General features: G+C 40.2%; 1 protein-coding gene across 1 annotated transcript in view; it reads left to right on the forward strand.

Moving 5' to 3' along the window:
• fras1 (Fraser extracellular matrix complex subunit 1) overlaps positions 1-25,689 on the forward strand; it is a 303,563-nt gene that overhangs the window by 199,769 nt on the left and 78,105 nt on the right. The window contains exons 28-30 of the mRNA XM_039621075.1: positions 5,727-6,050; positions 20,839-20,998; positions 21,209-21,387. Coding sequence (XP_039477009.1) covers positions 5,727-6,050; positions 20,839-20,998; positions 21,209-21,387 — 663 coding nt within the window. The remainder of the gene's footprint in view (positions 1-5,726; positions 6,051-20,838; positions 20,999-21,208; positions 21,388-25,689) is intronic.

Raw genomic sequence — 25,689 nt, forward strand, 5'->3', positions numbered from 1 at the left:
CGTGGCGTCTGCACAGATGCTTGAAAACAGTCCATGTCACGATGTTAGCAGCAGTGAACGGCTGTTTCTGGCCTGGATGCAGTTTGTAACCATCACATTCTTGTTCTTTTGTACAATAAAAGGAAAATGGTTATTTGATTAGTAACTATAATGTGATTACAGAATATAGCACAGTAATGCCATACACCCAACAGTGTTTGTGGCGTTTACTGTTTTGAAAAGATGATCAAAAATAGACTTTATGCTTACAAAGGAGAACATTTTTGTGTGTTTTTCTGATGACTAATGACTTTACTCTCTGAAAGGCATTAGTGGACAGAGGCTGTTAATGGAGATGCATTTGAGTTTTCATTTTCCAAGAAAGACTTTGTACAGTTTCTGCAAATATGTGCGTGGTCAGCTTTCATGCTCCCACACAGTCTCCAATATTTCTGAAGTGCAGACAGCTACCTGCTTTTTTTGTTCTGGGAGTAATTCACATACATTTCTAGGAAAGAACATTACCTCAATACGCTATTTTTTAGTATTTGAACTTCTTCAGAGAGACAGAAGGGAACATGGTGATTGCTCCTTTCAGTCCACATCAAAGCGACTCACAGACACTGATGTAACTTTCAGTGTTTTTGTTGTGTGCACTACAGTTTTCTTTGAAAGAAAGTAGATCCTGTCAATGTGGTTTCAGAACATTTCAAGCTTTATGGGCTTGCTTTGAAAGAAATCTTTCAGTGGTAGAAACGGTAAGATGTGCAGGAGGGCTATTTGATTACGAGCATACTGAATGCATTCTCGATTTTATCTTCGTCATCACAATCATAATATACTTTATACAGAGAGAGCGTTATTATGCACACACGAGAAGCTATATTTAAAAGATGGACATAGCCACTGTGACATCAGCCATTGGTTTGTGTACTCACCATATTTAGACAAAAGAGTGGAGTGGTCAAATTACCTGAGTGAACAAACTACAGCCATAAAAAGTGTGTTTTTCTAATTAATGATAAGCAGTGTTAGACTACTGTTTGCAACATCGTCCATGTAATTAACAATATAACACTGAACTTTTTATCATCCAACATATCTGGTTAAATATCGATCACAGTAAAGAATATATATTGAAGGCCTTTCTTTACTAACATGTTTAGATGTTACAGTAAAAAATGAACCGATTCTAGCGTAGGAATGAGTAGAGGTAGAAATGTGCAATCCTACAGGCCTGTTCATCTTCTTCATCTGGTAAAAATCAAGCTTTAGTTGGTCGGTTGAGGTCTGCAGACACTCAGCTTGAGCATGAAGGAGGTGATCTGTGTTCAGGGCTCTCTCGCTGATAGCGTTGTGTTAGTATCATGGATTGTTGATAAAAAGAAGAAAGCGTGTTGCTTTGTCAGGTATATCTTTGATGTCATGTTCTCAGTGGTTTATTGTTGGTTCTGGACTGAGCACAGTTTGATTTTTACCTTCATATTTTTATCCCTGTGTGCAATAAGTTAGAAATACTTTTCACTCCTGCATTGTTGCTCTGTTATTTTTGTCCCTTGCTGTGCAAGTACACATAAAAGCGCACATTAGATTTTTCTCCACCCTCATCGTGCAGGCAGTTAAAGAACTGTAGTGTAAGTCACGAGACAGTTGTTTGGTTAGTAACTGTATTCAGTTACTCTGTCTAGTGAAGCTATACACCGATCAGTGAATGCTTGAGTTTGCTCACAATAATAAAACTATGACAATGTCAGTACGACTACAAGGCAACAAAAGAAGTATTGAGCATTAAAAAATAAATGTATATTGTACATATGATAATATCTGAAGAACATGTGTCTTAATAGCTACACATTACACAGCTATAGCTGTTCTTTATCACCAGGATGTTGCCCTTACGATAGTAAAGGGTGGGTGTGTCAGGGATTATTGTGAGTTTAAAAGGCTGGGGGAAATGTACTGCAACATCTTCTGGCTGTTCTGCGTCACATGCTGAAAGAACTTGGGTGCGATCTCTGCGATCTCTTAGTGTGATTCCACCTGTTGATTTGGGAAGTCACATTCAGGGGCATCACCAGTTTGTGTGTTTATTGGACAGAAGTTAGCACATTCGAACACAAGTGTCTAAATAGTAATACAAATACAAATACAACAAATACTTTGTTGTCATAAATTGTATGAACAAACCACACAGGCACACATAATGTACAGCATAGACATAATATATGAGAATTTCACTCGTCAAAACTGGAGCACAGACTTCTAGGACAGTGTGTAAAATTTACTGCACAGCAAGCCATGACAGTTACCAGATAAATGGGGCTCCAAAAAGCACCAACATCACAAACATGGTTCATAGATCCAGTTTAGTGACTCAGATTAGCAGAAGGTAAGCTTAGCCAGAAACCCCTTGGCAGCTAAACCCTTCCTGCTCCTGACCGTGCTCACTTTACACATTTATAACGTTTAAACAGGTGAGCTGTGTGAAAATGTTATGCAGGAGGAAACTGGCTGCATTTAATTTTTATTTCATGTTAACATCCCACCCTGTGGGGTCTGCCTCAAGTGGTCGTTAGAGGAGCTGCAGTTTTTGGAATTTAAGCATTTGTTTTATTTTTGCAGCCCAGAGGCTTGCACCTATTATCCATGCATAATTTTTATTATTTTTTTTATTTTGTCCCATACAGAGCTGGAAAAACCAAACTACGCCGCACATTGACTCTGGTTTTTAAGGGTGCTGTTGAAAAACTCGACTATACAGCAGGGAGAACAAGACGATTTCTGCTTATGCAGCCTTCCCTGTGTAGCTAAAAGCAAAATAAAATACATTTTTAATTGAAATCCCTATCAGATCGCCAGCCAGCAGGGCCTCCGAATGTAATAGCCTCAGGAATGAAAGATCTGAGCTGCAGATAGCCTCCCTCCCCCCCTCTGACAGGAGTGGCTTCTTCTTTTGAAAAAACTTTCTAAGAGTCCAGTATCTGCTGATGGCATTTCTACTGAAGAGGTTTCTCACATACAGTGTGAATTCGGACACTATATCTGCAGCACGAAGTCCTTTTTGCTGTGGACTTTGTGCAGTGCGCTTAGCTGTCAATCAATACCAAAAAGCAGTCTACCTTTATTTTCTGATGAAATTTAGTAAAAAGCCCAAATATAACCAAGCCAAAACTATAGGCAATCTGTGAAACGGTTATTTTTTAATCATACGTCCAGGTAGACAGCAGTTCAGTGGTCTGTGCTGTGATGGTTTGACACATCAAAAACACTAGAGAAAAGCTGCAGATGAGGCAGACACAGGGTGGAAATTGGCTTTGGAAATTCCTCCACTTTGTTCCCCTGAACACCATCCAGTAAAACAAAACAAATTAAGAACAAACGAGAAATAAACCCAAAAACAACCACACAAAAAGCCTCTCCCATCTTCTTGAAGTACAGCAGAGCCCCAAGGGCCCCGTGGGTGATGACAGCTCTGCCAAAAATGAACCTCACTTCACCTGTAAGGGCAGGATGAAAGGTTAGCCCTCCCACCTCAGCGCGCCTGTGTTTGCTTTCATTTGCCTCAGGGAGGAGATCTTACCGGTTGCCTTTCATGCGTTAGCATGTCCTAGCACGATTAAAAAAGTAATAGCACACACACATACACAATTTCAGCCCCCACCAGCACATCCAAAACCTTTTGTTTCCCCTGTGAGAACTGCAGAAATGACGACACAGGATTAAGGTGGGCGCCTGAGGAATAAGTTGTCTGTCTCTTGGAGATAACTCCTCTGACGTCTAAAAATTTGTCAGCACATGGCCCCCTTGCAGGGCAAGGGGCTGCAGATAACTGCATGCTCCTCCTGTGTTTTTGTGCTTTGTTTCAGTTCTCTGTCTTGAAATTTCAACCAGGGGTCACTTTGGTTTAAAGACACACAGAGGGAGTGTGTGGGCATGACTTTCCCACAAGTCATCCTTCTCTCTGGCGCCAGCTTATTTCATGCATTGCCCTTTGCTCAAGTTGCTGCTGTAATGCTAAAAAGCTGGAGCTCGGCCAACCACCGGCAAACACTGCGAATTGGACACAAGCCCTGTGTCAGGCTGAGCGGCTCAGAGCTCGGTACCTGACAACGGTTTGATTTAGGGCCACAGCAGACTGGCATCTCCACAGGGACAGCCTATGCATCTCTACCTGTACCTCGTCCCTGCCAAGCTGTTCTGCTAACAAATGTTTTGTGGAGAAATTGTATTAAAATGAACTTTAGCCAAGCTGTTTTGCTTCCAGACTTTACTTTCCTGGCTGTGTTGTTTTCCTTGTCACATACTTAAACACAGGAAATTAAAACATGAATCTGTGATTCCTTTTTTAAGGACAGGGTTGGGTTTATTTTCCCCTATGGAAACAAAAATGTGAGGAGTTCAGTTTCATTTTTATTAAGTTTCACAACAACAGTCAGCTCTACATCCTACAGTAATACAGAGAAAACCTCAACAGTTAGGCAGCCCCCTATGAGCAAGCACTTGGAGACAGTGGAAAGGAAAAACACCCTTTTAACAGGAAGAAACCTCCTGCAGAACCAAGTTGTGATTAAACATCTTAAGTGGGATGCAAAAGATGATCGGATTTCACATTGGACCAAAACATTCCTATGGAAGAAAGAGGGAACTAACCCTCAATCACATGAGAAGTCTGTTCTATTGATTCATCCACAGAAAACAACTAAAAGAAAATTATCGTGTATTATTAAGAAAGAGGCCTTTTCTTACTTGTGATGCTTAGTGATGGGGTTGGGTGTGGTTAAGCAGAAAGAAAATAGTTCCTACTCTCAAAACAAGGTTTGTGGGGTTTTTGAGTAACCCAGTCATGATTTCTGAAAAGAGGGATTCCTGCTGAGTGCAGTTCAGATGTATTTTTAAGTGCTTTGAGCTCCACAAAGCCAGTGCTGTGTATTTCCTCATAGCCAAGAGAAGGAAGAGATCTCTACAGTCAAAAATATCGAGACCAGGGTTGTACGTGTGGAACCTGAGCTAGTCCACCGAGGGTGATCTCAGACTGTTCATCATCTGTTTATGAGTGGATTTCTCACTGAACTTAAGTAATACTTTCTGTTGTTTGGAAAAGCATTTAAGTGTATGTGGTAAAGAGTGGATTTCCCTGTTGGATCGGGTGGACACTCTCCAGTCGTCCTTGTACTTCTTACATCTAAAGAGAAAGAACAATGGCAGGTTGTTTTTTTTAAAAATATGCTTTATTTTGAGGTGGAGGTTTGACATCTAGTCTAGATAGATTTTATTTTTTTAAGATGAACGGTTCATTTTAAAAGTGAAAAGAATATGGATAAAGTTATGCTCTTGTTTACAACGCGAGGCCTCCCAGTCCTGCTGGTGCTCCTAAAATGGCTTTGTTAGCAAGATGAAGCATTTTGCCATCTGCGGTGAGGCTTCAGGTATGGCTGAGTGCAGCTTAATGAGGCGCCCAGCTTCATCTCCGCTTTACCTTCATTTTCTTCATTTCCCTTGGTGTCAGCACAGCCCCCGTGTCCCAGTCCTCTGGGAGAAAATACATCATGTGATGATTTGAGCATGTTTGGGGTAAATTGCTGTACCCCCTCTGCTATCAGCCCGCCTTTAGAGGTGTTAAAATGTATCTAAGCTTTATGTTTCCTAAATCAAATTTACCTCTGTCCTTCACAGCTGTCAGGTTATATTCAAAGCTGTTCTTACTTCTTACCTATAATCGTTTTTTTTTTTTTTTTTATCCTTCCCAGCCCCCGAGAGTCGTGACCCTCTCCCCTCTTACCGTGGAGGGCCGTGGCAGCCTGGCAACCATCACCAAGTCAGTCCTGCAGGTCGACGACCCTGACAACGCAGCCGATGTCCTGGTCATGGTACTTGAGCTGCCCCGCCATGGCCGGCTGACCCGTCTCCACAGCGACCGCGCTCTCAGCCGATTCAAGCTGGAGGAGCTGTCACGGGAACAGATTCAATACATCCACGACGGCTCGGAGGGGGCAGAGGACGGGGCGGTGCTGCAGATCAACGACGGCCACAGCTACAAGAATATTCTGCTCCGAGTCCAAATACACCACAAGGTAGGATGAAGAGAGGGGAAGGAGAAGGATTTATGCTTCATGCCTGATATTTGACATTTATATATAGATTTAAAAATATTAAATTAATAAGATTAGTCTGCATAGTTCGGCATAATTAATTAGTTTGTATATAGAAACATGAAGACGTGCACATAGCCAGCATGACAGCACCCATGGGATGAAGTATCTTTGTGACGCCTTATTAAAAACAGACATCAGGGGCTTGGCTGAGAAACCAGTGGGCACTGCATGCTGGTCACATCCTAAAGCATGCTCTGCTGTGTTCTTGTTTGGGGGTTTTTGCTGTAATTTATGAAATAAAATTAAAAAAGTTAGTGAGGTCACAGGTGATGCAGTCAGGTTCATCATCAGAGGCTGGGAAGCAGCGCACTCCGCCTTTGACTCCGCCCTGTAACTTTACGTGGTCTGCACTTCATGGTGAGATGTTGAAGTTTCTTTCACTTACACTCTGCAGTAATTCCACTTACAGTTGATCGAGGAATATATGAGGGACGGAATTTCACAAACTGACTCGATGCCACAGTGGAATGCTATTACAATACCACGCTTAAATTCACTGAGCTCTTTAGAAAACGATACATTTTTTCACAAATGCTTGTAAAGGCAGACTCCAAGGCTAGGTGCATGATTTTACACACCTGTGACAACTGGACTTGAAGTCAAACATTAAGACGTCTGGCCCTTGAAGATTTGGAGGACGTGGCTGTGAAGAGACAGGTCTCAATGTAGGCTACTGTCCCACCACCTGGACCCATGGAAATTTTCAATAATAATATTTATTATGATGTAGAAAACAACAGTGTTTTGTTGGTGATTGTAGCTTGCAGGAAGTAGTATTTATCAGTGCAAACAATGTAACTGTGACGCACTTTTCCATTTAAAGTGTGACTCTATCACCACAAGGTGCCAGCAGCAGCAATATAGTGCAATAGTAATTACATACTATAATAGACAGTGACAGCTGCACATTATTGTTATATAATAAGAGTGAAGCATTTTTTCTACCTGGATTCTTGCGTGTTAAAGCTTTTAAGCAGCTGCTTAAAGTGCTGCTTTTCCATCATATAACCACATCACCGACTTCCGTCTGATGTTTGCTCTTCCTCGAGTGCAGCTAATGGCAGTTAAGACATGTTTTGTTATATATTATGGTGTGTTAATTTATTTTCCCCCCTAAATTTCTTTAACTTTAACTCATATTTGCTGATTTTATACAATCTGTGTGTTTCTTAAACGTTACAGCACTCTGAGCTGCAGGGAGGTGCTATACAAACAAAGGCAGTTATTATTTTAACGTTTACAATTTCTACGTCCAACTTCAGCACACGACTTGATGCATGACATGGTTGCTTTCAAAATTTAAACAGGAAGTAATTATTAAAAAGCACCACTGACATACTTTTAGATTCAAAGTGAGATGTTTTAAAGGCTCTCTGGTTTTAATTTAAAGCTGTCCTGCTGCTCAGTGGCTCACTTCAAACATCTCTGCAGAGTAAAAACTGCAGCATTGATCATCTGTTATTACTGGATGAAGTTCTTTCCTGGATGGCACACAGCTGAGTCAGATCAGTGTGCTGCACCTCGAAGTATCAGCACCTCACCACCAACTGTAGCTTTGAGAGAAACCAGAGCAATTGATTTTTTTTTCTTTTTAATCCTCTCGTATCATCTGAGTCAAATCCCCCAAAAATCACACAGAATGTGACTAAAAGTGAGACTTCACACACAGAAATGTTTGTAATGTGCAATAAAATTAAATTAAAATGCAAATACGCTTCAGCAGCTGTGGAAAAAAAGACATTATCTACAGCGCCCACACTCAAATGATTCTTTTATAGTTAATATTCGTGGCGTAGAAGCCATATCAGTGGAGAATTACACGGATAAATCTATTCCAAAATTTGCTTTATAAAATCCAAATTGTTATGGGAGTTGAGATATCAGCAGTGTAAACAGAATTTCATTTGCATTTCCACCCATTTTACAGTTCAGTTTCTCTTAGTGGAAACGTACTCTCACTTGTCCTCTGGCAGCAGGAGAAGCTTTTATGTTGGGAAGCGTAAAATCCAAAGGAAAATGCATATTAATCGGTTTAAGATCGAATTCACGTCAAGCCTTACGTGTGAGCTCAAGGAATGATTTCTGTCTCTAATTCAGCAGTTTAGAATTTAAAAACCCGGTTAGAGAAAGATATTTAATCAAAACTATAACAACATGTAGCACTGTGAATTTTTTGGGGGGGATATTTTCATTGCAATACCAACAGTGAGACTTGTCATTGCTTCCAGTTTCATCTTGCAGCTTGAAAATGACCTCAAAGCCAAAATTACTGAGTCCAAGGAACAGCAAGGATGAGAGGACCTGAATGTGAGGTACAGGAAGCAAAGTGGAACTTTAGTATGTGTTCTTTAACCTGGACAGGGGTCGTGCATATATAGAAAACCGGCACAGACACCCAAAGCAAAGGAAGCAAAGCCTAAAAAGTCAAAGAGAGGCACAAAGAGATCACTTAGAAACACACAGAAGACAACAAACACATGGAGAGGTGTGTCTACCAATCAGACTGACTGTACAAAACACAGGAAACAAAACAATGCTGGAAGTAGAATTTACTGAGGCGTGTGAAGGAGATTTCAAAATAAAACAGGAAGTATTTAAACAGAAACTCCGAACCGTGACAAAGGAGTCCTACAACAGATAATTCGGCTCTTCACGAAGCTCAGAGTGGTGCTTTGCAGATTTGATTTCCTCAGTTCAGACAAAGACTCTGTTTATTCCTCCATGGGCACATCTGGACCTATAACAGTCCCACAGGATCCAACTTAAGGACACAAGAAGACTGAGTAAAAGTCAAAAAGAGTCATACACAATACTGAAGATACAGATACTGAAGAAATTAGTAACAAAGGGAACACAAAGTAAACAACAACAGAGGCACAAAAATTTATGGAATCGCCACACTTGGAGGATGTTCATGCAGCTTAAATTATTTTAATTACTGGCATGTTTTTTCCCAACTCAAGCTGAGGGAAGTAGCACTCTGTGCCACCCCATCGACCCTGCTACCCTGTACTATACACAGATGCCAGATAAAGAGCAAAGTCCTTAGGCTTCACCTGACACGGCTTTTGTGAGAAAAAGGAGACCTTCTCTTAAATTCCCCATTGAGAGGGATTACATCCAAAGAGTGAATGTCCCTTCCTTCTATTTAAACCATTTTAAGCTGCCCAAAATTTAGCATTTATCACCCTGATTTCACTCGACCTGTCCACACAGTGTGGTCTAAAAAAGCCGTTACCTGCAGGCGCAGTCTGACCCCCACATGCTTAACCACCGTTACAGAAAGAGCAGGTCAGGCCTCTAAAATCTCAGCCGTCAGTCCTGCTCTTTCATCGCTTCTGGTGAGGTTTTTTTATGACAAGGATGCAATTATCTTGCAAAAAGCGCCGGCCGTTGTGACTGAAAGGGGAGCGAAGTGTTTCGCCTGAGACAGGTTTGGCATCTGAATTACTAAGCATTAGCACAGGCACGCAAGGGGCACAAGCTTCCAATACCTAAGACATCTACACAGATGAAAGTCAGCGATATTAGTGTGTGCATCTCTGCATGTGTCTGCACTCCAGTCATTGTACTGTCTTAAACTTGAGAGTGAGGATATTGTTTTGGAAAGTGATGCCTGGTTTTACAGCAGAAATAAACATCTTTTACAGCCTGGTACAAAAAAAGCTCACTATGGCTAATTTCTCCTTTATATCAACTGGACGGGGTGTTAAATGTTTTTATAACCCAACTGTTTACATTTTATTGAGGCTTGAAGTTATGTATTATTAACTTTCTGAGGTCCAAACACCCCTAACCTTTGGCTTCTGAAGATTGTTTAGGCCAAGGACATCTTTTCGTTGGCACAGAGGGGAAAACAGGGACCATCATTTACAAAATGAACACCATGCTGTAATAACTAAGATATGCAACCAGTGACTGAGCTCATAATCTCTTGAGAAAAGTGTTTACTGAGTTCGTGTAACAAGTGAGCAGTAATGGCATTTTCTCACAGACGTCTAATAAATCGGACTCCTTTTGGCAACCAGAGGTGTGGCCCCCTGCTGGCAATTAGAAAGAATACAGATTTACAGCACTTGTCTCCCTGTATGGAAGTACGTTTCCGCTACTGAAAAACAAAAGTATCCATAATTCGAAATTTTGACTTATTTCCTCGAAATTTCAACGTATTAACTCAAAATGTGGACTTATTTACTCAAATTTTGGAGAAAAGTAACTCAAAATTTCGAGTTGGCACTGCCAATCAGTAATCTACGTGAATGACATAATTTTCTTGTTATCCGGAAGGATGTGGCACAGAGGAATGTGCACTCAAAACCGGATCGTGAGCTACCAATGTATAGCAACAAATTGGCGCTTTCGAGTGTAGGTTTGCTGATAGTAACGCCATGTGATTCAGCTAATAACACAAGGATTTCATCATTTGTGAAGCCACGCTGAAAATAATCAGCAATTTGTCCATTAATGACTGGCTGTAATACTGGTAGCTTAGCTGTAGCATTTGTAGCTGAGGGCTTCAGCTCCCGGGTAACAAGGAAATGATTCATGAATCATTCACGTAGATTACTGACTGGCAGCGCTAACTTGAAATTTTGACTTGTTAACTCAAAATTTTGAGAAAAGTAAGTCAAAATTTCAAGTTATTTTTGTCAAAATTTTGAGTTAATAAGTCGAAATTTTGAGAAAATAACTATATGTATGTGGATACTTTTCTTTTTGTGTGGCGGAAATGAGCTTCCATACCTTTCAGATCTGGAGACTAACAGAGTTTGTTGTTGTTAGTTGATAACTTCACCTTCCTGTGTAGAAATAGTCAGGCTCTAAAAAATAAGATTTTTATAAAGTGCTCTATAGTTATGTGTCATATCTTTAAAAAAAAATTTAAACAACAAGACAAACATCCTACGTCATTTTGTGTAGCATAGAAGAAGTCACCACAGTTTGATTTTAGGAGGGCAGCTCTGTTTGTCTGGCTTTGCACAGATGGTACGCTTCAGGCCCAACTCCTCTGCTTTCTCCTCTTCTGTAAATCAATATCATCCCACACACACTTACACATACCAGTCTCCATTTACTGTAAAATGTCCTGATGCTGCATTCTGTCATGCATGAGGAAGAGCAGGACGGAGAGTGTGACGGAAAGCTGAACGAATGTCTGTGATTTATGTCAACAGCTTTTGGACGAGTCTCGGCTGCATTGTTGTCCTCACTTCCTCTCTGTTTGATCTACATGAGTACATTACCATAGTAAAGACAGCAGGGGAATGTGAGAAGAGTACCAGATACCACAGTCATTTTTAAAGAAAGAAAGGCCTTATTTATCATGTCTTGTACAGTTGTAAGAGGAGGTTTTATATGTTATAACTAAATTCTGAGCCTTAAAAGTTATGGACTTCATTTTCCAAGTTGATGAACTTCAAAGCAAAAATTTTCAGAATTTCTATTTCACATCGTGTAGAAATTGGTTCGCTTGTTCTTTATTTACAGTATTTTGCTGTGATGTTATCCAGGTTGGTTATCAAGCAGTAGTTATGCTAACACTTTGGATAACATTTTTTTGCAAAAAGCCATCCTTTATATTAGTGTTTGCGTCCAATGAGCCATACTTTGGGGGCGATCGTGGCTCAAGAGTTGGGAGTTTGTCTTGTAATCGGAAGGTTGCCGGTTCGAGCCCCAGCTTGGACAGTCTCGGTCGTTGTGTCCTTGGGCAAGACACTTCACCCGTTGCCTACTGGTGGTGGTCAGAGGGCCCGGTGGCGCCAGTGTTCGGCAGCCTCGCCTCTGTCAGTGCGCCCCAGGGTGGCTGTGGCTACTATGTAGCTTGCCATCGCCAGTGTGTGAATGTGTGTTTGAATGGGTGGATGTCTGGATATGTAAAGCGCTTTGGGGTCCTTAGGGACTAGTAAAGCGCTATATAAATACAGGCCATTTACCATACTTTCCTTTTAACGTTCTCTTGAGCAATAAAGCTCCAGGCTTTCTGAACCAACTTGCAGTCCAGTCCTTGCACATGACCATTTTCAGGGGAATTTATTTGTTTGTTTGTTTGTTGAAGCACTTAATAAATGACCCATAAATCATTCAAGCATAAAACAGACGCCTAATTCAAGGGATGAACTGAATCAAAAACGGTCTCAGTGGACAGGTGGCTGTCAAGAAGTCGTTCTTAAGAAGGGAAACAAGCAGAAAAGACAGAGGTATGGCAAATGACACAATAACTGGACTGAAAACCAGTGGCCGCAGGTCTGATGGAGCGATATGTTTTTGGTTCAGATCGTTGGAAATATGTACAGAGAAGAGAAAGAGAGAGGCATAACACCGAGAGTCTACAGCCATGGTGGAGGCTCGGTGATGGTTTGCGGCTAAATTTCAGCCAGTGGTGTTGGAGAGCTCGTTAAAATTGAATTATTAATGCAGAAAAGTACAGATTTTTATCCACCATGCAGTACCATCTGGAAAGCATCTTATTGGCTTATTGGTTTCATTTTTTAGCATGAAAATGATCCCAAAAACATACCTGAAGACTACCTTAAGAAATGACAGCATTTAGAATAAAGGTGGTCATACCAAATATTGGCTTTCAGGCTTGTTGAAATTGTACAAAACTCTGTTTTTACCATACAGTCTATTTTTATTTGTATTTGCACACATTTCAATAAATTGCTACATCTGTTTCCCATTTTCCTAGAAAAACATAAAGAAATTGGGTGTGGCTCAAGGCTTTTGGACAGTGCTGTAATAAAACAGTGGCAGACAGTAGTGTAGGACAGTCATGTACATGTCTCCTTTTCTTTGCAAGCTGGCTCACAGTGTACAAGCAACAAAGCAGTTCAATTAATGTCATTATTAACAGTGGTTTTCTGAGATAGTGCAGCGCTTCTTTTAGCCTTACAGCGTATACAAGACATCCCCAGACTCGTACACGGCGAGTATTATTGAGTACAGTATTATCAAACATGTAAAAGTGTATGCCTCCAGCCAAAATCACTTTCTGTGACCTTTTTATGACATATTGAATCAAACAGTTAGGTTGTAAACATGAACGTGCTCTGTGTAGTTTACTGATGCCTCACAGGATTTCTCTACATATTAAATTTCTGCAACAATATACGAGACGTGGCTTAAACTAACCCGAAACACTGAAGGCATCGAGTTGAGGAAGGTTTTTTGTAAATCACAAAATCAAAAGTAGTGATGCACCAGAGAAAATGGAAAGTAGAAACGATCAAAGGCAATAAAAGCCTAAATCCAGAGATAAAGCTCTCAATAAAGACTTCATGAACCTTGACTGCTCCTTCAGCGTTCAAAGATAAAGCCTTGAGTGATTATTAGCTCTGCCTGGATTTTAACAAACTCGGGCCGATGAATCTTTTAATTTTGGAGTGTGGCACTGTGTGGAGTGCTTTGTTCTTCCAGGCCCACCATCCGGGCAGCAACCGTAGCTGTCGATGCCAGAGCGTCTCAGGGACAATAGGCTTTCCTGAAAGTTGGATTACGGGGCTCTAAAGCAGGGGACTAATCAGGCCGATAATGACCCTGTGATGGATGGACTTTCTCCTGATGGAGCCTGAGCCCTGAGCTGAGCTGGGGCTCAGCTGAATAGGAAGCAGGACTCTTGGCTTTCAATTACTGTCTTGGGGAGAACACTTTTAGCCTTTGAAAGACCCTCGGGCTCTTCTGTTCCTCGGCTCAAATGGAAGGGAATTAGTTTTGGTTTTTTGGGGGTTTTTTCCTGCTCACCATCCAGCTCTGGAAGCAGATGCGAGCTGCTGAGTTAAGTTTGCAGAAATACAATTATTTACTTTATTTTCGAATTGTGCTTCAAGTCCATATTCGGCGATTGCACCCTGATTTCTTTCTGTTTACATATCCGACATGTTGACTTTTACCAAGCGCTCCATCGCTTTTACAACACGGCTGGACGCGTCACTGAGATCGAATAAGAAAAGGTTGCTGATAAGAATTCAGTCTTCATTCGCTGACTTTCACTCGTTGTTTAACAAGTCCATCAGCTCATCCTGTGCACCGCTCACCCAGAGGAATTATGGAAATATGACAGACAACAATGCCATTGTCATCACAACAGCATGACCATCCTGGCGGGCAGCTTGCCAATGTTTTATGGATGACTCTGACTTCATCTGTGGAAAGTCATTTATTTCTGTTTTTGTGGATTGTGGCCAAAAGCCTTGTTTACGGCCCATCTCAGGCCCCCGGGCTCAAAGTCCTTTAAAGGTCTCGGATTATGCACTTTTTCTGCATCTGTTCTTGTGAATACTGTGGCTGGGGATAAAAAATGTTGTTGACAAAACTGTTTTGTTCTTTTGTTGTAGAATAGTTGTTCGTCTGATGCATGCCGTATTGGCATGGGGAACAAGACTGAACATTCAACCCCTTAAAGGCATAAGAAACATCATTATTTTATTTAGTTTACTCGTTTTCTTTAGACGTGAGGAGAAAGACAAAGCCAAACATCTTGAAGTGAACGCTCAAGTCTTACATCACAAGGAGAAGTCCAAATAAATAATGACTCTGCGACAAAATAAGAAGGTTGTGTTAAAATCTGAGGCATGACTTGACTGACTCTCACATATGGGACGTTGGCATGTTGTGGTAAATCTTTAAGGTCTCAGCTATAGAAACAAAAAGATTGGTAGTCAGTTAAAAGCTGAGACTGTGTTTCCAAGTACAGCCTGGGGACGAAAAAACAAATCACCCCATATACGTGTAGGATGAGTTTCATTGTAAAAGTGTTAAGAAATTAAGGATTTCGTCTTGTTGTACTTGGGTGTGACATAAAAAGGCATTGATGCACAGTGTATACTTTGTTGTCTTCTGTAATATTTTCTGCATTAAAGTACTCTGGCAGCTTTGAGAGGACTCCCACAAAAGTTATATCACAACATGCACCTAAATCTGTCTATGACTTTTTATAGCAATTCATCATTTTTTTCATCACTTTTTTCCTGAAATTTACAAAAGAGTACCTCGGAAAACTTCACTGAAATAAACTCGTTTTCGAGAGTGAAAAACTCGGCCTAGCTCTCGGCCATACCTTATTGCAGAGGCATCATTCAAACTTTAAACGGGTCACAAAGCTTTGGGCTTTGTGCCACAGTCACTGTAAGCTTTGTAAAACATTGAGTGTTCTCATTTTTGAAAGCCTGGAGATTATTTGAAGAAAAAAATGCCTTTCATATTGTCTCATGGCCAGACCTTTCCCTCTATATGTGCAATTTATCCATCGAAATGTCGGCATTTTGTGCTCTTTCACCTGATATTACTCTTGTACTCTGTGTAGTGACAGAAATCACCTCGGAGTGCAGAGTCCTCTGTAAAGAGTCCCTATAGAGTGTCATTAATAAGCAGCATCCAAATTTCAGCCCATAGTGTGTCCTTCCTGCAAACATGTCAGTGTGATACACACTAAACAGGTGAACAGTGTGTATTTGGTTCCACTAAAGTTAAAGGATTTTACTTGGTGGTTGGTGGCTCGTATAATGAACCTGTGAACAATGATCTTAATTTTGTAAGTTATTCATCTCTCAGATTCTCAGTCACGTCCATCATTGATGATCACGTCCAGTTTGAAATGACCAAGATACCATCCCGGTGGCTACGACCAAGTTTTATATCGACTCTATGGTTCCACTGTGTGCACAGCTCCACTTCAGATGTTCTGTTTACCTTCGTGTTAGATGAGCATCCATATGGCACCCAGCAGAATTCAACAAAGGTTCAGCCAGTTGTTGCTACAATTACTGACGTGGAGATCGCCTTGAAGATCATTAGTTGTTCAGTATTCATGGCTACAGTTACATCATTAAGACAAAAGAACACTCCAGGCAACTCAGAGAAAAGGTTACTGAAAAGTGAAAGTCAAGGGATGGAGAAAAAAAATGTTTCCGAGTCACCGAGGACCGCCTGGAGTTCAGTTATATCTGTCATTACGAAATGAAAGGAGAATGGCACATGTGTAAATCTGCCCAGAAGGAGACAAGCCGGAGACACCAAGACACCTCTAAAGGAGTGAAAACCTTCAGCAGCTGAAATAGGAGAGACTCTGCATACAGTCAGTGTAAACTTTATCAGAGAGGGGAAAAAAGAAAGCCACAGTTAAAGAGATCTCATATTTAATCTCAACTAGAATTCCCCCATGGGCATGTGGGACACTCTGAGGTCACAAGTCTAAGAACGTTCTCGATGTTATATATTACGCTGCACGCCAACACAAAGACGGCGCATGGTGGTGGCAGGATCATGCTGTGGGCCTATTCTTTACAGCAGACCCTGAAAGGCTTATAAATGTACAGGGTGAAATAATGAAGCAACATCATATACAATCCTGCAGGACATTCTGAGTCAGTCTTAGAGAAGAGATTGATTTTGCAGAAGAACAGTGACATGAAATGAACAGCAAAAGCTACACAAAAATGATTTTAACACAAACATGAATGTTTCAAGGTGGCCGAGTCAAAGCCCAGGCCTGAAACCTCACAGAGCTTCGGCAGCTTTGAAAAGACGAGTCTAGTCAGATTGTGCTGTGTGCAAACCCGTCTGAGACCTATCCATAAAGGCTCCGTGATGATTGGATGTGACTTGAAGGGGGTGAATGTTTGTGCAGTCACGTATTTTGCATCATTAATGTTTAACTGCTAATTTTAATTAACAGACAGACAGAAATGTATGCATTGCTCTGTCCATTTGATCAGGAGAAATGTTTAATGTGCTTCAGTGAAGGACGTGGAAACAAAACTTACTGCTGTAAAATTAATGCTGTTTTATTACTGGCTAACACCGATTGGTGGGTTCCAAAAATCTCTGCATAGGAAAACCCTGTCAGTGTGTTAATGCAGATAGAAAGCCTATTAGAGCAGTCCACTTTTCAGGACTCAAACCTCAGATGTCTTCATTTATGCTGGTTATTTAGAATTGCAGTTTAATGTTATTGATTTGGCATCATTTCCAGAACTAAATAACAGCTCACTTACACCCAGAGACAGTGAGTCAGTAAGTTTAATGAGCAGATTAATGAGTAGATCCTGACTATGGAGGTCTGTCTCTAACCTACTTTAAAACCCGTTTGTTTAGTTCATCCTCTCAGGTGTTTTCTCAGTATTTCACCTTCTCTGTACTTTGTCAGTTTGTGAATTATGCTAGGTAAATCTAATTTCTTTACTCCCAGAGGTCAAAAGCAATGAAACTTTCATGAGCGTGTCATTTTCTTTGCACCTGTCTGAAGGAGATTAGATTGTCTGTCTACCTAATGGGGCAACACAAATCCACATGGAAAAAAAAACTAATTAGATTTGTGTATTATCCAAGAAAAAATGGGAAATTTACAACCTGGAGTGCAGCTGCAGGTCAGAGAACGTTAGAGATCTGGGGATATTAGCCGTGACTCCAAACAGGTACCTTTGATCGGTTTTATTTTGAAAAGCGTGCTGCTTCTGGGTATGAATGTCCTTGAGAGACCTTGATGTTCAGCCTGAGAGTTTGATAATCTCGTGGATGATGTGGGCTGTGAGCTAACAGCCTGCTGTACTGACTTATGTGTTTTCTCTTCCTGATCTGTGATTCTTTGCCTTCTGCTGCCACACTGAAATAATGTGATTTGGATCAACCAGGCGGCAGTTAGAGGAGCCACAGATGGTCAGCAGGTTGTTATCTTCAAACACAGACACCCACATGTGCAGCGCACATTCAGCGTCACACACCTGTGTGCACTCTTGTAATGCATTACCACCTACTGCCACAGTGTTTATGCCACTGATATGCTGATTATCCTCTGCAGTAAATAGCCAGGTGTGTGTGTGTGTGTGTGTGTGTGTGTGTGTGTGTGTGTGTGTGTGTGTGTGTGTGTGTGTGTGTGTGTGTGTGTGTGTGTGTGTGTGTGTGTGTGTGTGTGTGTGTGTGTGTGTGTGTGTGTGTGTGTGGCGTGTGTGTGTGTGTGTGTGTGTGTGTGTGTGCATGTGTGTGATTAAAGCCTAAGAAAAACCTTCCTAAAATAAACCTGATACTGAAGTAATGTGACTGTTTAACTCTCTAAGATCCACGTACCCCTTACCCTAATGCTACCAGATTATTCTGATTATTCTTTTTTCTTAAAAAAAATGTTCTTGCCGTTTTTGTTTTTTCCCAAAACATGTTTTTAAAACTGGGGCTAGTTCCCACTTTTCATAATATTTTGTCGTGGTTGAATATTATTTTCTAACAAAGGTAAGTCTAGAGGCTGGAAGTAAATATAGACCCGACTTTAATTTGAAAAAAATCCAAGTCTTGATGTTTGGGTGAATGAAGTTTCTCCAGCTCTAAATGTAACTTCAGTGTCTGGTTTCTGCTTTCTCTTGAACTTTTCCCACCATTTTTAGTTCTTTCTCCCACAATGCATTTCACACTTTATAAATTACACGTGGTACCATATTTTTATATTTATTTTTTTACAGTGTAGCTATAGTATTTAATATTATATGTAGTGTGATGTTATTAATGTATGTGAGAAAGCATGGTTGTGCCTCCTCAGCTGACAATAATGTAAAATCACTTGTACAATTTGGCCCATAAACGCCTGTACTGTGCAGGCAATTTCTATAAATATAAATTTTTTAATCTAATATACAATTTATTGCTTATGTTAACATATAGCCAGGTATTTTTTCTAGACATCCGAGAAGTGTGTCATATCTGTTTTTATTTAGACAGCGGCATGACACAGTGAGCAAGAGGTCTAGTTTCAAAACCTCCCCGACAGCAGGAATTGTCTTTGTTGAAATGCCCTCAGGCGATATTGACTCATCCACCAACTCTGTGTGCTCTCTATAGCTAATCCTGCTCTTTGTTCTCCTGGAGGGGGAACTCTGACGTGGATCAATAAATCATCACGAAAATAAGTCTGATTCTGAAGTTGAGCTGAAACTTCTCAAACAAAGAAAACACATATTGAGTTTTTTTTGTGACACTTCATTTCTGATCGGTGGAGCTCAGAGTAGACTCTGCACTCAGGTGATGCTGAAGCTGGCAGACAACTTCATGAAAGGCTCACAAACTTGAGTTCAGAACAGATGTGGATTAAAAGAAGCCAAACAGTAAAGTGAGACTGGCATCGAGCTGCATCTGAGGATGAAAGTTTACTGACACTTATCATATTGTATAGTTTACTGTGTCTGAAAGCTAAGTTAATGTAAACGAATGTGATGCCGCTGCACCTGTTTAAAGTTTTACACAAGACCTCCAGTAAATACCTGGCATCTGTGAAGATTTAAAAGGTAATCAGGGGATAATGTATTTCATTTATTTATGGTTAGTGGGATTGGATCCCCCGTAACTATATTTTCAGTCTTACAGGGTTCTGGAGCCATCCACCATTAGATGGTCGTTAGAAATGGATGGATGGATGTTATCCTTCCAAAATTTTGAGTTACAAACAGAAATTTACAGAAACAGTAAGACAACTCATAAAAGCACTGGTTTGTCATACATTGAGCATAGTGTTCAGGCCACAATCAGCTTGGCAGATATGCTGAATATGTAAGTTGCACTAATTAAGCTACTTAAGCCTGTTTATAGTTCCTGCTCAGCTGCAAGCTGCTTTGCAAGCCAGCTCCAAAAAAGATCCTGCTTTTGATGTGATGTTTTATTGTTGCCGTCCCCGTTTTATGCTTCCCATTTATGCATGCTTTTGGTTACCATGGCAACTCCAAACCGGGAGCCCAGTTCAGTCGTCACCTTAAAATTGTAAATTAACCTCACTGGTAATCCATTTGAACAAAATACAACTTAGCGTTACTAAAAGCCTGAGACGAGGAGATTATTGACTGACCACTTCCCAAAGCATTCCTTTCTGCCTTTCCATTAAAACTCTTACTGGGTGATGCTAACAGCATCAAATAAAAACACCTGGGTTGGCTACAGCTCTCTGTGTAACAGTTAATTGGTGGATACTTCCTACACTGTAAATAAACCGTTACTTTGAAGGACATGTCAACATCAAGGTCAAAACAGAACGTACCAGATATAGAAGTGTAGATACTTGTATTAAAATTACCCGAACCTCATATCGTATTGTTATTGTATGGAAATGATATCAATATAAGGGATTTAACATTTTATTTCAACTGAAGTTTTAAATTTAATGATTTCCGTCTGCTTGAACATCTATTATGGAGAACACGAAGAGAAACACAAAGAGTATAAAAAATGAGCTTGTTGTAGACGTGTGACTTCACCTGTGAAAAAATGAATATGAACATGGTGAAAGGAATCGTTCAGAAATAAGTCAGAATAGTTTCTATTGTGAGCTCCAATAGATTTAGTCTTTTAATTGGATTAATCAAGCTATAAGCAAATATTAGATGGCTCATGTCCAAGCCATAGAGAGTATAAAGGTGGTGTAAAAGTGGAATTTAGTGAATGAATACAATCGTCATTAACATGAAATCATTATCATCATTAAATTAAGATAAATAAGCGCCACTACAATAAAGAAATCCAGCAATGACAGAAATAACATGTGGGATGACGGCAACACCTGAACAGAAGCTCCGACTCAGATTGTTGTATTTACCACCACATCAGGTTTCAGAGGACGTCCCAGAGCAGAAAGCACCAAATATAAATTAGAGCACATAGAAATCACAGTCTTCTCTGGGCTATAATGTTTCCCACAGAGATAATGTTAAAATATTTTGATGTTTGTGTGTTTTTTCAGCCTGGAGACTCTCCTCACATGTTGTCCATTCCAGTGACCTGGGTGAAAGAGGGAGGCATGGTGCGACTGGATAAAAAGTACCTGCAGACAGATTTCAAAGGAGTCAGCACTGATAACATTGTCTACAGCATCCTCCCCTCAGAGGGGCAACCCAAATATGGTACCTTAACACTCAGTCACACTTTCCTTTAATATTTCCAAACAAGCTGTTTTATGTGCTGAATGATTGTAATATTGTAGATTTACAAACAGTTAGTACATAATTTAAAAGAGTCTTCAAATTTAATTTCTAAACTTTATTAAACATAAATTTCAGCTCTAATTTTGCTTTTAAGGCAAATATAACATCTTACTCACCTTCTCCGTCCAGGTGAGGTGTTGCTGGTGTCCATGCCGGCTGACGGCCCCTCAGAGGGTTGGCTTCCCTCGCTAACAGACGACCGCAGCTTTACAGCAACGACTTCCTTCACGCAGCAAGATGTGAACGACGGTGCAGTCTGGTACCACCACTTTGGCACCGGCAGCAGCGGTGACTCCTTCCTGTTCCAGGTCAGTGCTGATGCACCCTGTCCACAGAGGACCAGTTTCACACATGTCCTTGTTTTGGCTCCTGGCAGCTGAGATGAAACATCTACAGGTGACAGATTAAAGGAAAAACCTCTAACTCCTGCAGGGAGAGGATAAAGCTCTAATACACTCTAATTAATACAAACATGTTTAAAGTGTTCACAGAAAACTCACAGACTGCTGATTTTCCCAAAGTGTGATAAGTTATTATCCAACGAAAGCAGAGGAGCAAAAAATGTGACAATAAACAAGGCAATATTACTCCAGGGTGAACCACAGCCAAAATAACAAACTGAGCAGTTCTGTCTTTTCAGTAATGTGTGTTAAAATATAAGAAACAAAGACTTTTAATAAACATAACTATTTATAATAAGAAAAACAGAAGAAAACAGTGTAAAAGAAAAAGGCTGTGATGTACAGTGAAAGTGGATTAAACCCATTAACATCCAAATCAGTCCATATAAATCAAAGTAAAAGCACTGGAACCATTAAAATATCAGAATTTACACAAGGGAGCACAGAGCCAGCTACAACGTAGGTTGGACGGGACGTGATGCTGCTGTCAGTTATTCTCCAGAATCCATTAAAACCTGAACGTTTCAGGTTCAAGGACATGTTTGCTTGAAACGGTGAGGAGAAATATGCGGGTTTTGTGATACCTTTACTCTCATATAACAAGTGTGTCAGTGTCACGTCTGTCATCAGCTGCCATGCTTAGAGAGCTTGGGTGTGTGCAGCAGCAGACACTCGAGTTGCAGGTACGCCCTCAAAGATTCTTAAAAGTAGAAAACGAGTACTTCTACTGCATTTGGACCAGTATCCTAGATTTTGTTATTCACCATCATAATTTGATGGAATATTATTTTGAAAAATGGTTCAAATCTGATTGGTCGCTGTTTTTTTTTCTTTTTTCTTCTTTTAAGAAAAAAAATCTATCACCATCTGTGATTGTTACACGAAACATACATACATACATTCAGAATAGCTACCCATAACTTTTGCATTCTTGTTTTTTAGTTGGCTCACCTAAGTTACATATTGCAAGACTATTATCGTTGTTCTTCAGTTTTTTCCATGGCAAGGTGTCTGTCTGTCCTTGCATTTATTTGGAGATGAATTCCTACTCCTCCTCAGGTATTTATCAGATTTTAGTGAAACTTGCAAACCCAAATTTTGCTCAAGGTCAACATCACATTGATGTGATAATTGTGCAGGATCGTGAACCAGATGAGCTACTGTGTCACTAACGTCCCGGTTTTTACATGCATTCATGCAATCATGCGTGTTGGAGACAATAAAACACATGAATAATCTTATCCGCAGTGTCTTATTGTTTTGTATACAAAACTGAAACAAAGAAAGCTGCAATATTCAGCACAGACCGTCAAAAGTAAACAGAAAACTAACTCGAACCAGAGCATCACAAATTTTGTCTTTTATTATGAAGTCGTTGCAAAGCAAAATCATCAAGTGTCCAAACTTAAAGTAAACATATGCAGATGCATTAAAAACATGATTAATAAAGTGTAATAAAAACATGTTTATAACACATGAAATATGCTTTTCATTATATTCTGAATATTTATGTTGAACATGACAAAAATTTTAGATGGTAAGGTCATATTATGTAACACAAGCCAGAGTGGATAATAATGTGGTCATCTCAGGGATAAGACCCACCCATCTGTCATTCAAACATTCTGTTTGTGAAGGGTAGCCAATCAGAAGAAAGCTGTCTTAAAGGACCGTATAAAGCAGCTGAGTTGCTGCACTGAACCCAGTTTAAGGCAAATAGGGATTATTTTTGAACTGAACTGCGGGGGTTGAGATATTTTTGCCACTGACTGTGTGCTAATACCACTGCAAGGTATCAATATTTTCCAAAACCCGATAAAAGAAAATTAATACGAACTGCACCGTGAGATGAAACTTCAGGGGGATAAGAAATAAGAAATGGAGATGATGACAGGGACACATTTCGACACATTTTTCTTGTAATATTTTTTCTTTTGTGGCCTTTTTCTCTGTTGTGTTTCTCTGTGTTTATCTCTTCTCTCCTTTGTAAGTTTCCAACCTTTCCAACATCTCTCCCTCCAGCTCATCTCTCTCTTTCACCACTTACCGCCTCTGCTCCTCTCTTCTTTATTCTTGTAACCGTTTGAGACTGTGTGGTTTATAGAATGCTATAAAAATGTTCTTTGCTTTTTATTTGAGAAAGTACAGCCTGCTTATCATTCAGCATTTGTTTTATGCACCAAACACTCCACTACTGGTTTAGTGTCTGTTAATGCAGCCGGCATTTTGGCTGGATTTATGCCTCCTGGTTTGTTTCCCTCTTTCCAGTTTTTTCACTGCAGATTTCTTCCCCCTCTGTTTTAACTTTCCGTGTGAAGCATAGGCACTTAAAATCCACCCATAGTGGCCTATCTCGATTAGCGTTAATGACACCAAATTACACTGAAATTGTTTTCAAATTCAAGACAATTGCACTAAAACCGATGGCATATTCATCACACCACGGTTAGAGTGTTTTCACGCCAGCCTCGGCTTCACATCACCTCCATTAGAAAAACAAAAGAGGCAGCCAAAAGCTTGTAGCTACATCTAATCATGCCTCACACTCCGTCCAACCCCTCACATTTTGGCTTCATCCATCAGGGTAGATGCATTTCAATTACACAGTGCTCAATTCAAATTAAATTCGAAAGTGTCTCATCATTTCTCCGGGAAGTGGTGAAGACATGGCATAGAGAAGCGAAACCCGTCAGCGGGTTTTGTGCAGTTTGTTAGAGGTAACGATTAAACTTGACAGTTTGTCAGGGTGGTATTATTGTCCTCCTCTGGATTTTTATCAAAAGCATGCGATGCCTTCTTGGAATGGGTTGATTTGAAATTCACTTTGGTTCTGCAACTCTGGGCTCTGCTCAGAACGGAGGGTGCTCAGCAGCATTCTGCACATAAATCAAAAACCGCGTTCAAACCAGAGGGATCGGGATCTGTGCCCCTGCAACTTTCTTCTCTCACGCTTGACTTTTATGTTGTTGTTTGGAAGCTGAGGAATATCTTAAGAAACCTCAGAAAAGACACAACTCGTGGTTTATCAGGTTTGTTAATGGGAAGTTAACTGACAGCTATGTTACAGTCACAGTGAGTAGACAGCTCCAAAAACAATTTAAAAGATTTATTGGCAAGTTATTTATCTTTATTAAGCAGGAAAATATGACTTGAGATTAAAATCAAAAAAGAAAAGTGGGCAGCAGTACAGTCAGTAGTAGTTGCATAAACTAAATACATACACAGATACACACAGTCTGAGAAACCAGGGATCAAACTGCCCGCACTAAATGTCTACGCCCCGTCCTGTGGGTGCTGGACAGAAGCCCATCTGGGCCCCGTGGGCTAAAGCCCTGTCACTAGACCCTCACCCTGAAGCCATACCCCGGATCTGGCTCTGGGTGAGGTCCCAGTAGCCCTGTCTCATGCACAGTACAGGATTATAAATTAGTTATAATCAGAGGTCGTTTGAAGTCATGCAAATTTCAACGCTTTTTTCCAAATTCAGCTCAAATTTAAGGACAAACATAAGGAGCGAGTCTTGGGACTGAAGACATTAACTTGTCCATATTTCACACTTGAATGATTGCTGAATTGTATGTTTAAATTCAATGCAGAGCCACTGAGTCACCATTTAATCATTCTCAGGGAAAGTTAAAAGTCAACCTCATTTTCAATAAGGACAAATCCTTTGATTTTGAGAAACAGTGACACAGGCTGCTTTAGCTTTTAATGTGAGGATGTGGAGAAATTGTCAGATGATTCATGCAGAGAGACTCATCCACATCGACTGCCCGAAATACTCAATCTAAAGGACAAAGGTTAAAGCACTCGTCATTATTGTATGCTGAGTAGAGAGGGGAAATTCATTTTTCTTTTACATTATCTTTTTCTTTTGAATAAAACTAAAAGATTTGAGACAATATGTGAATAAAACACAAGGAAAGCCTATGTTTTAAGAAAATGGTCATTATTAGAAATACAACATTATACTAGAAGATGTTGATTGATGAGAACCAGGTTGTAGAAAATCAATTTTTACTCTCAGACTACAGTTACAATAAAATGAAACAAATAAAGAGAAACTGTAACAGTAAATCTGCCAATTTCATGTGAAGCTACAAATGAGCCTGCAAGACATTCCTAATTTTATCAATGCCAATTTTCACTTTATTTCAAATATTCTTGCTTCCTGTGTGCTCTTGTGCCTTGTTTTTTTTCTTTCATGAC

This window comes from Oreochromis aureus, linkage group 12, assembly GCF_013358895.1.
Source record: "Oreochromis aureus strain Israel breed Guangdong linkage group 12, ZZ_aureus, whole genome shotgun sequence".
NCBI classification, from domain to species: Eukaryota; Metazoa; Chordata; class Actinopteri; order Cichliformes; family Cichlidae; genus Oreochromis; species Oreochromis aureus.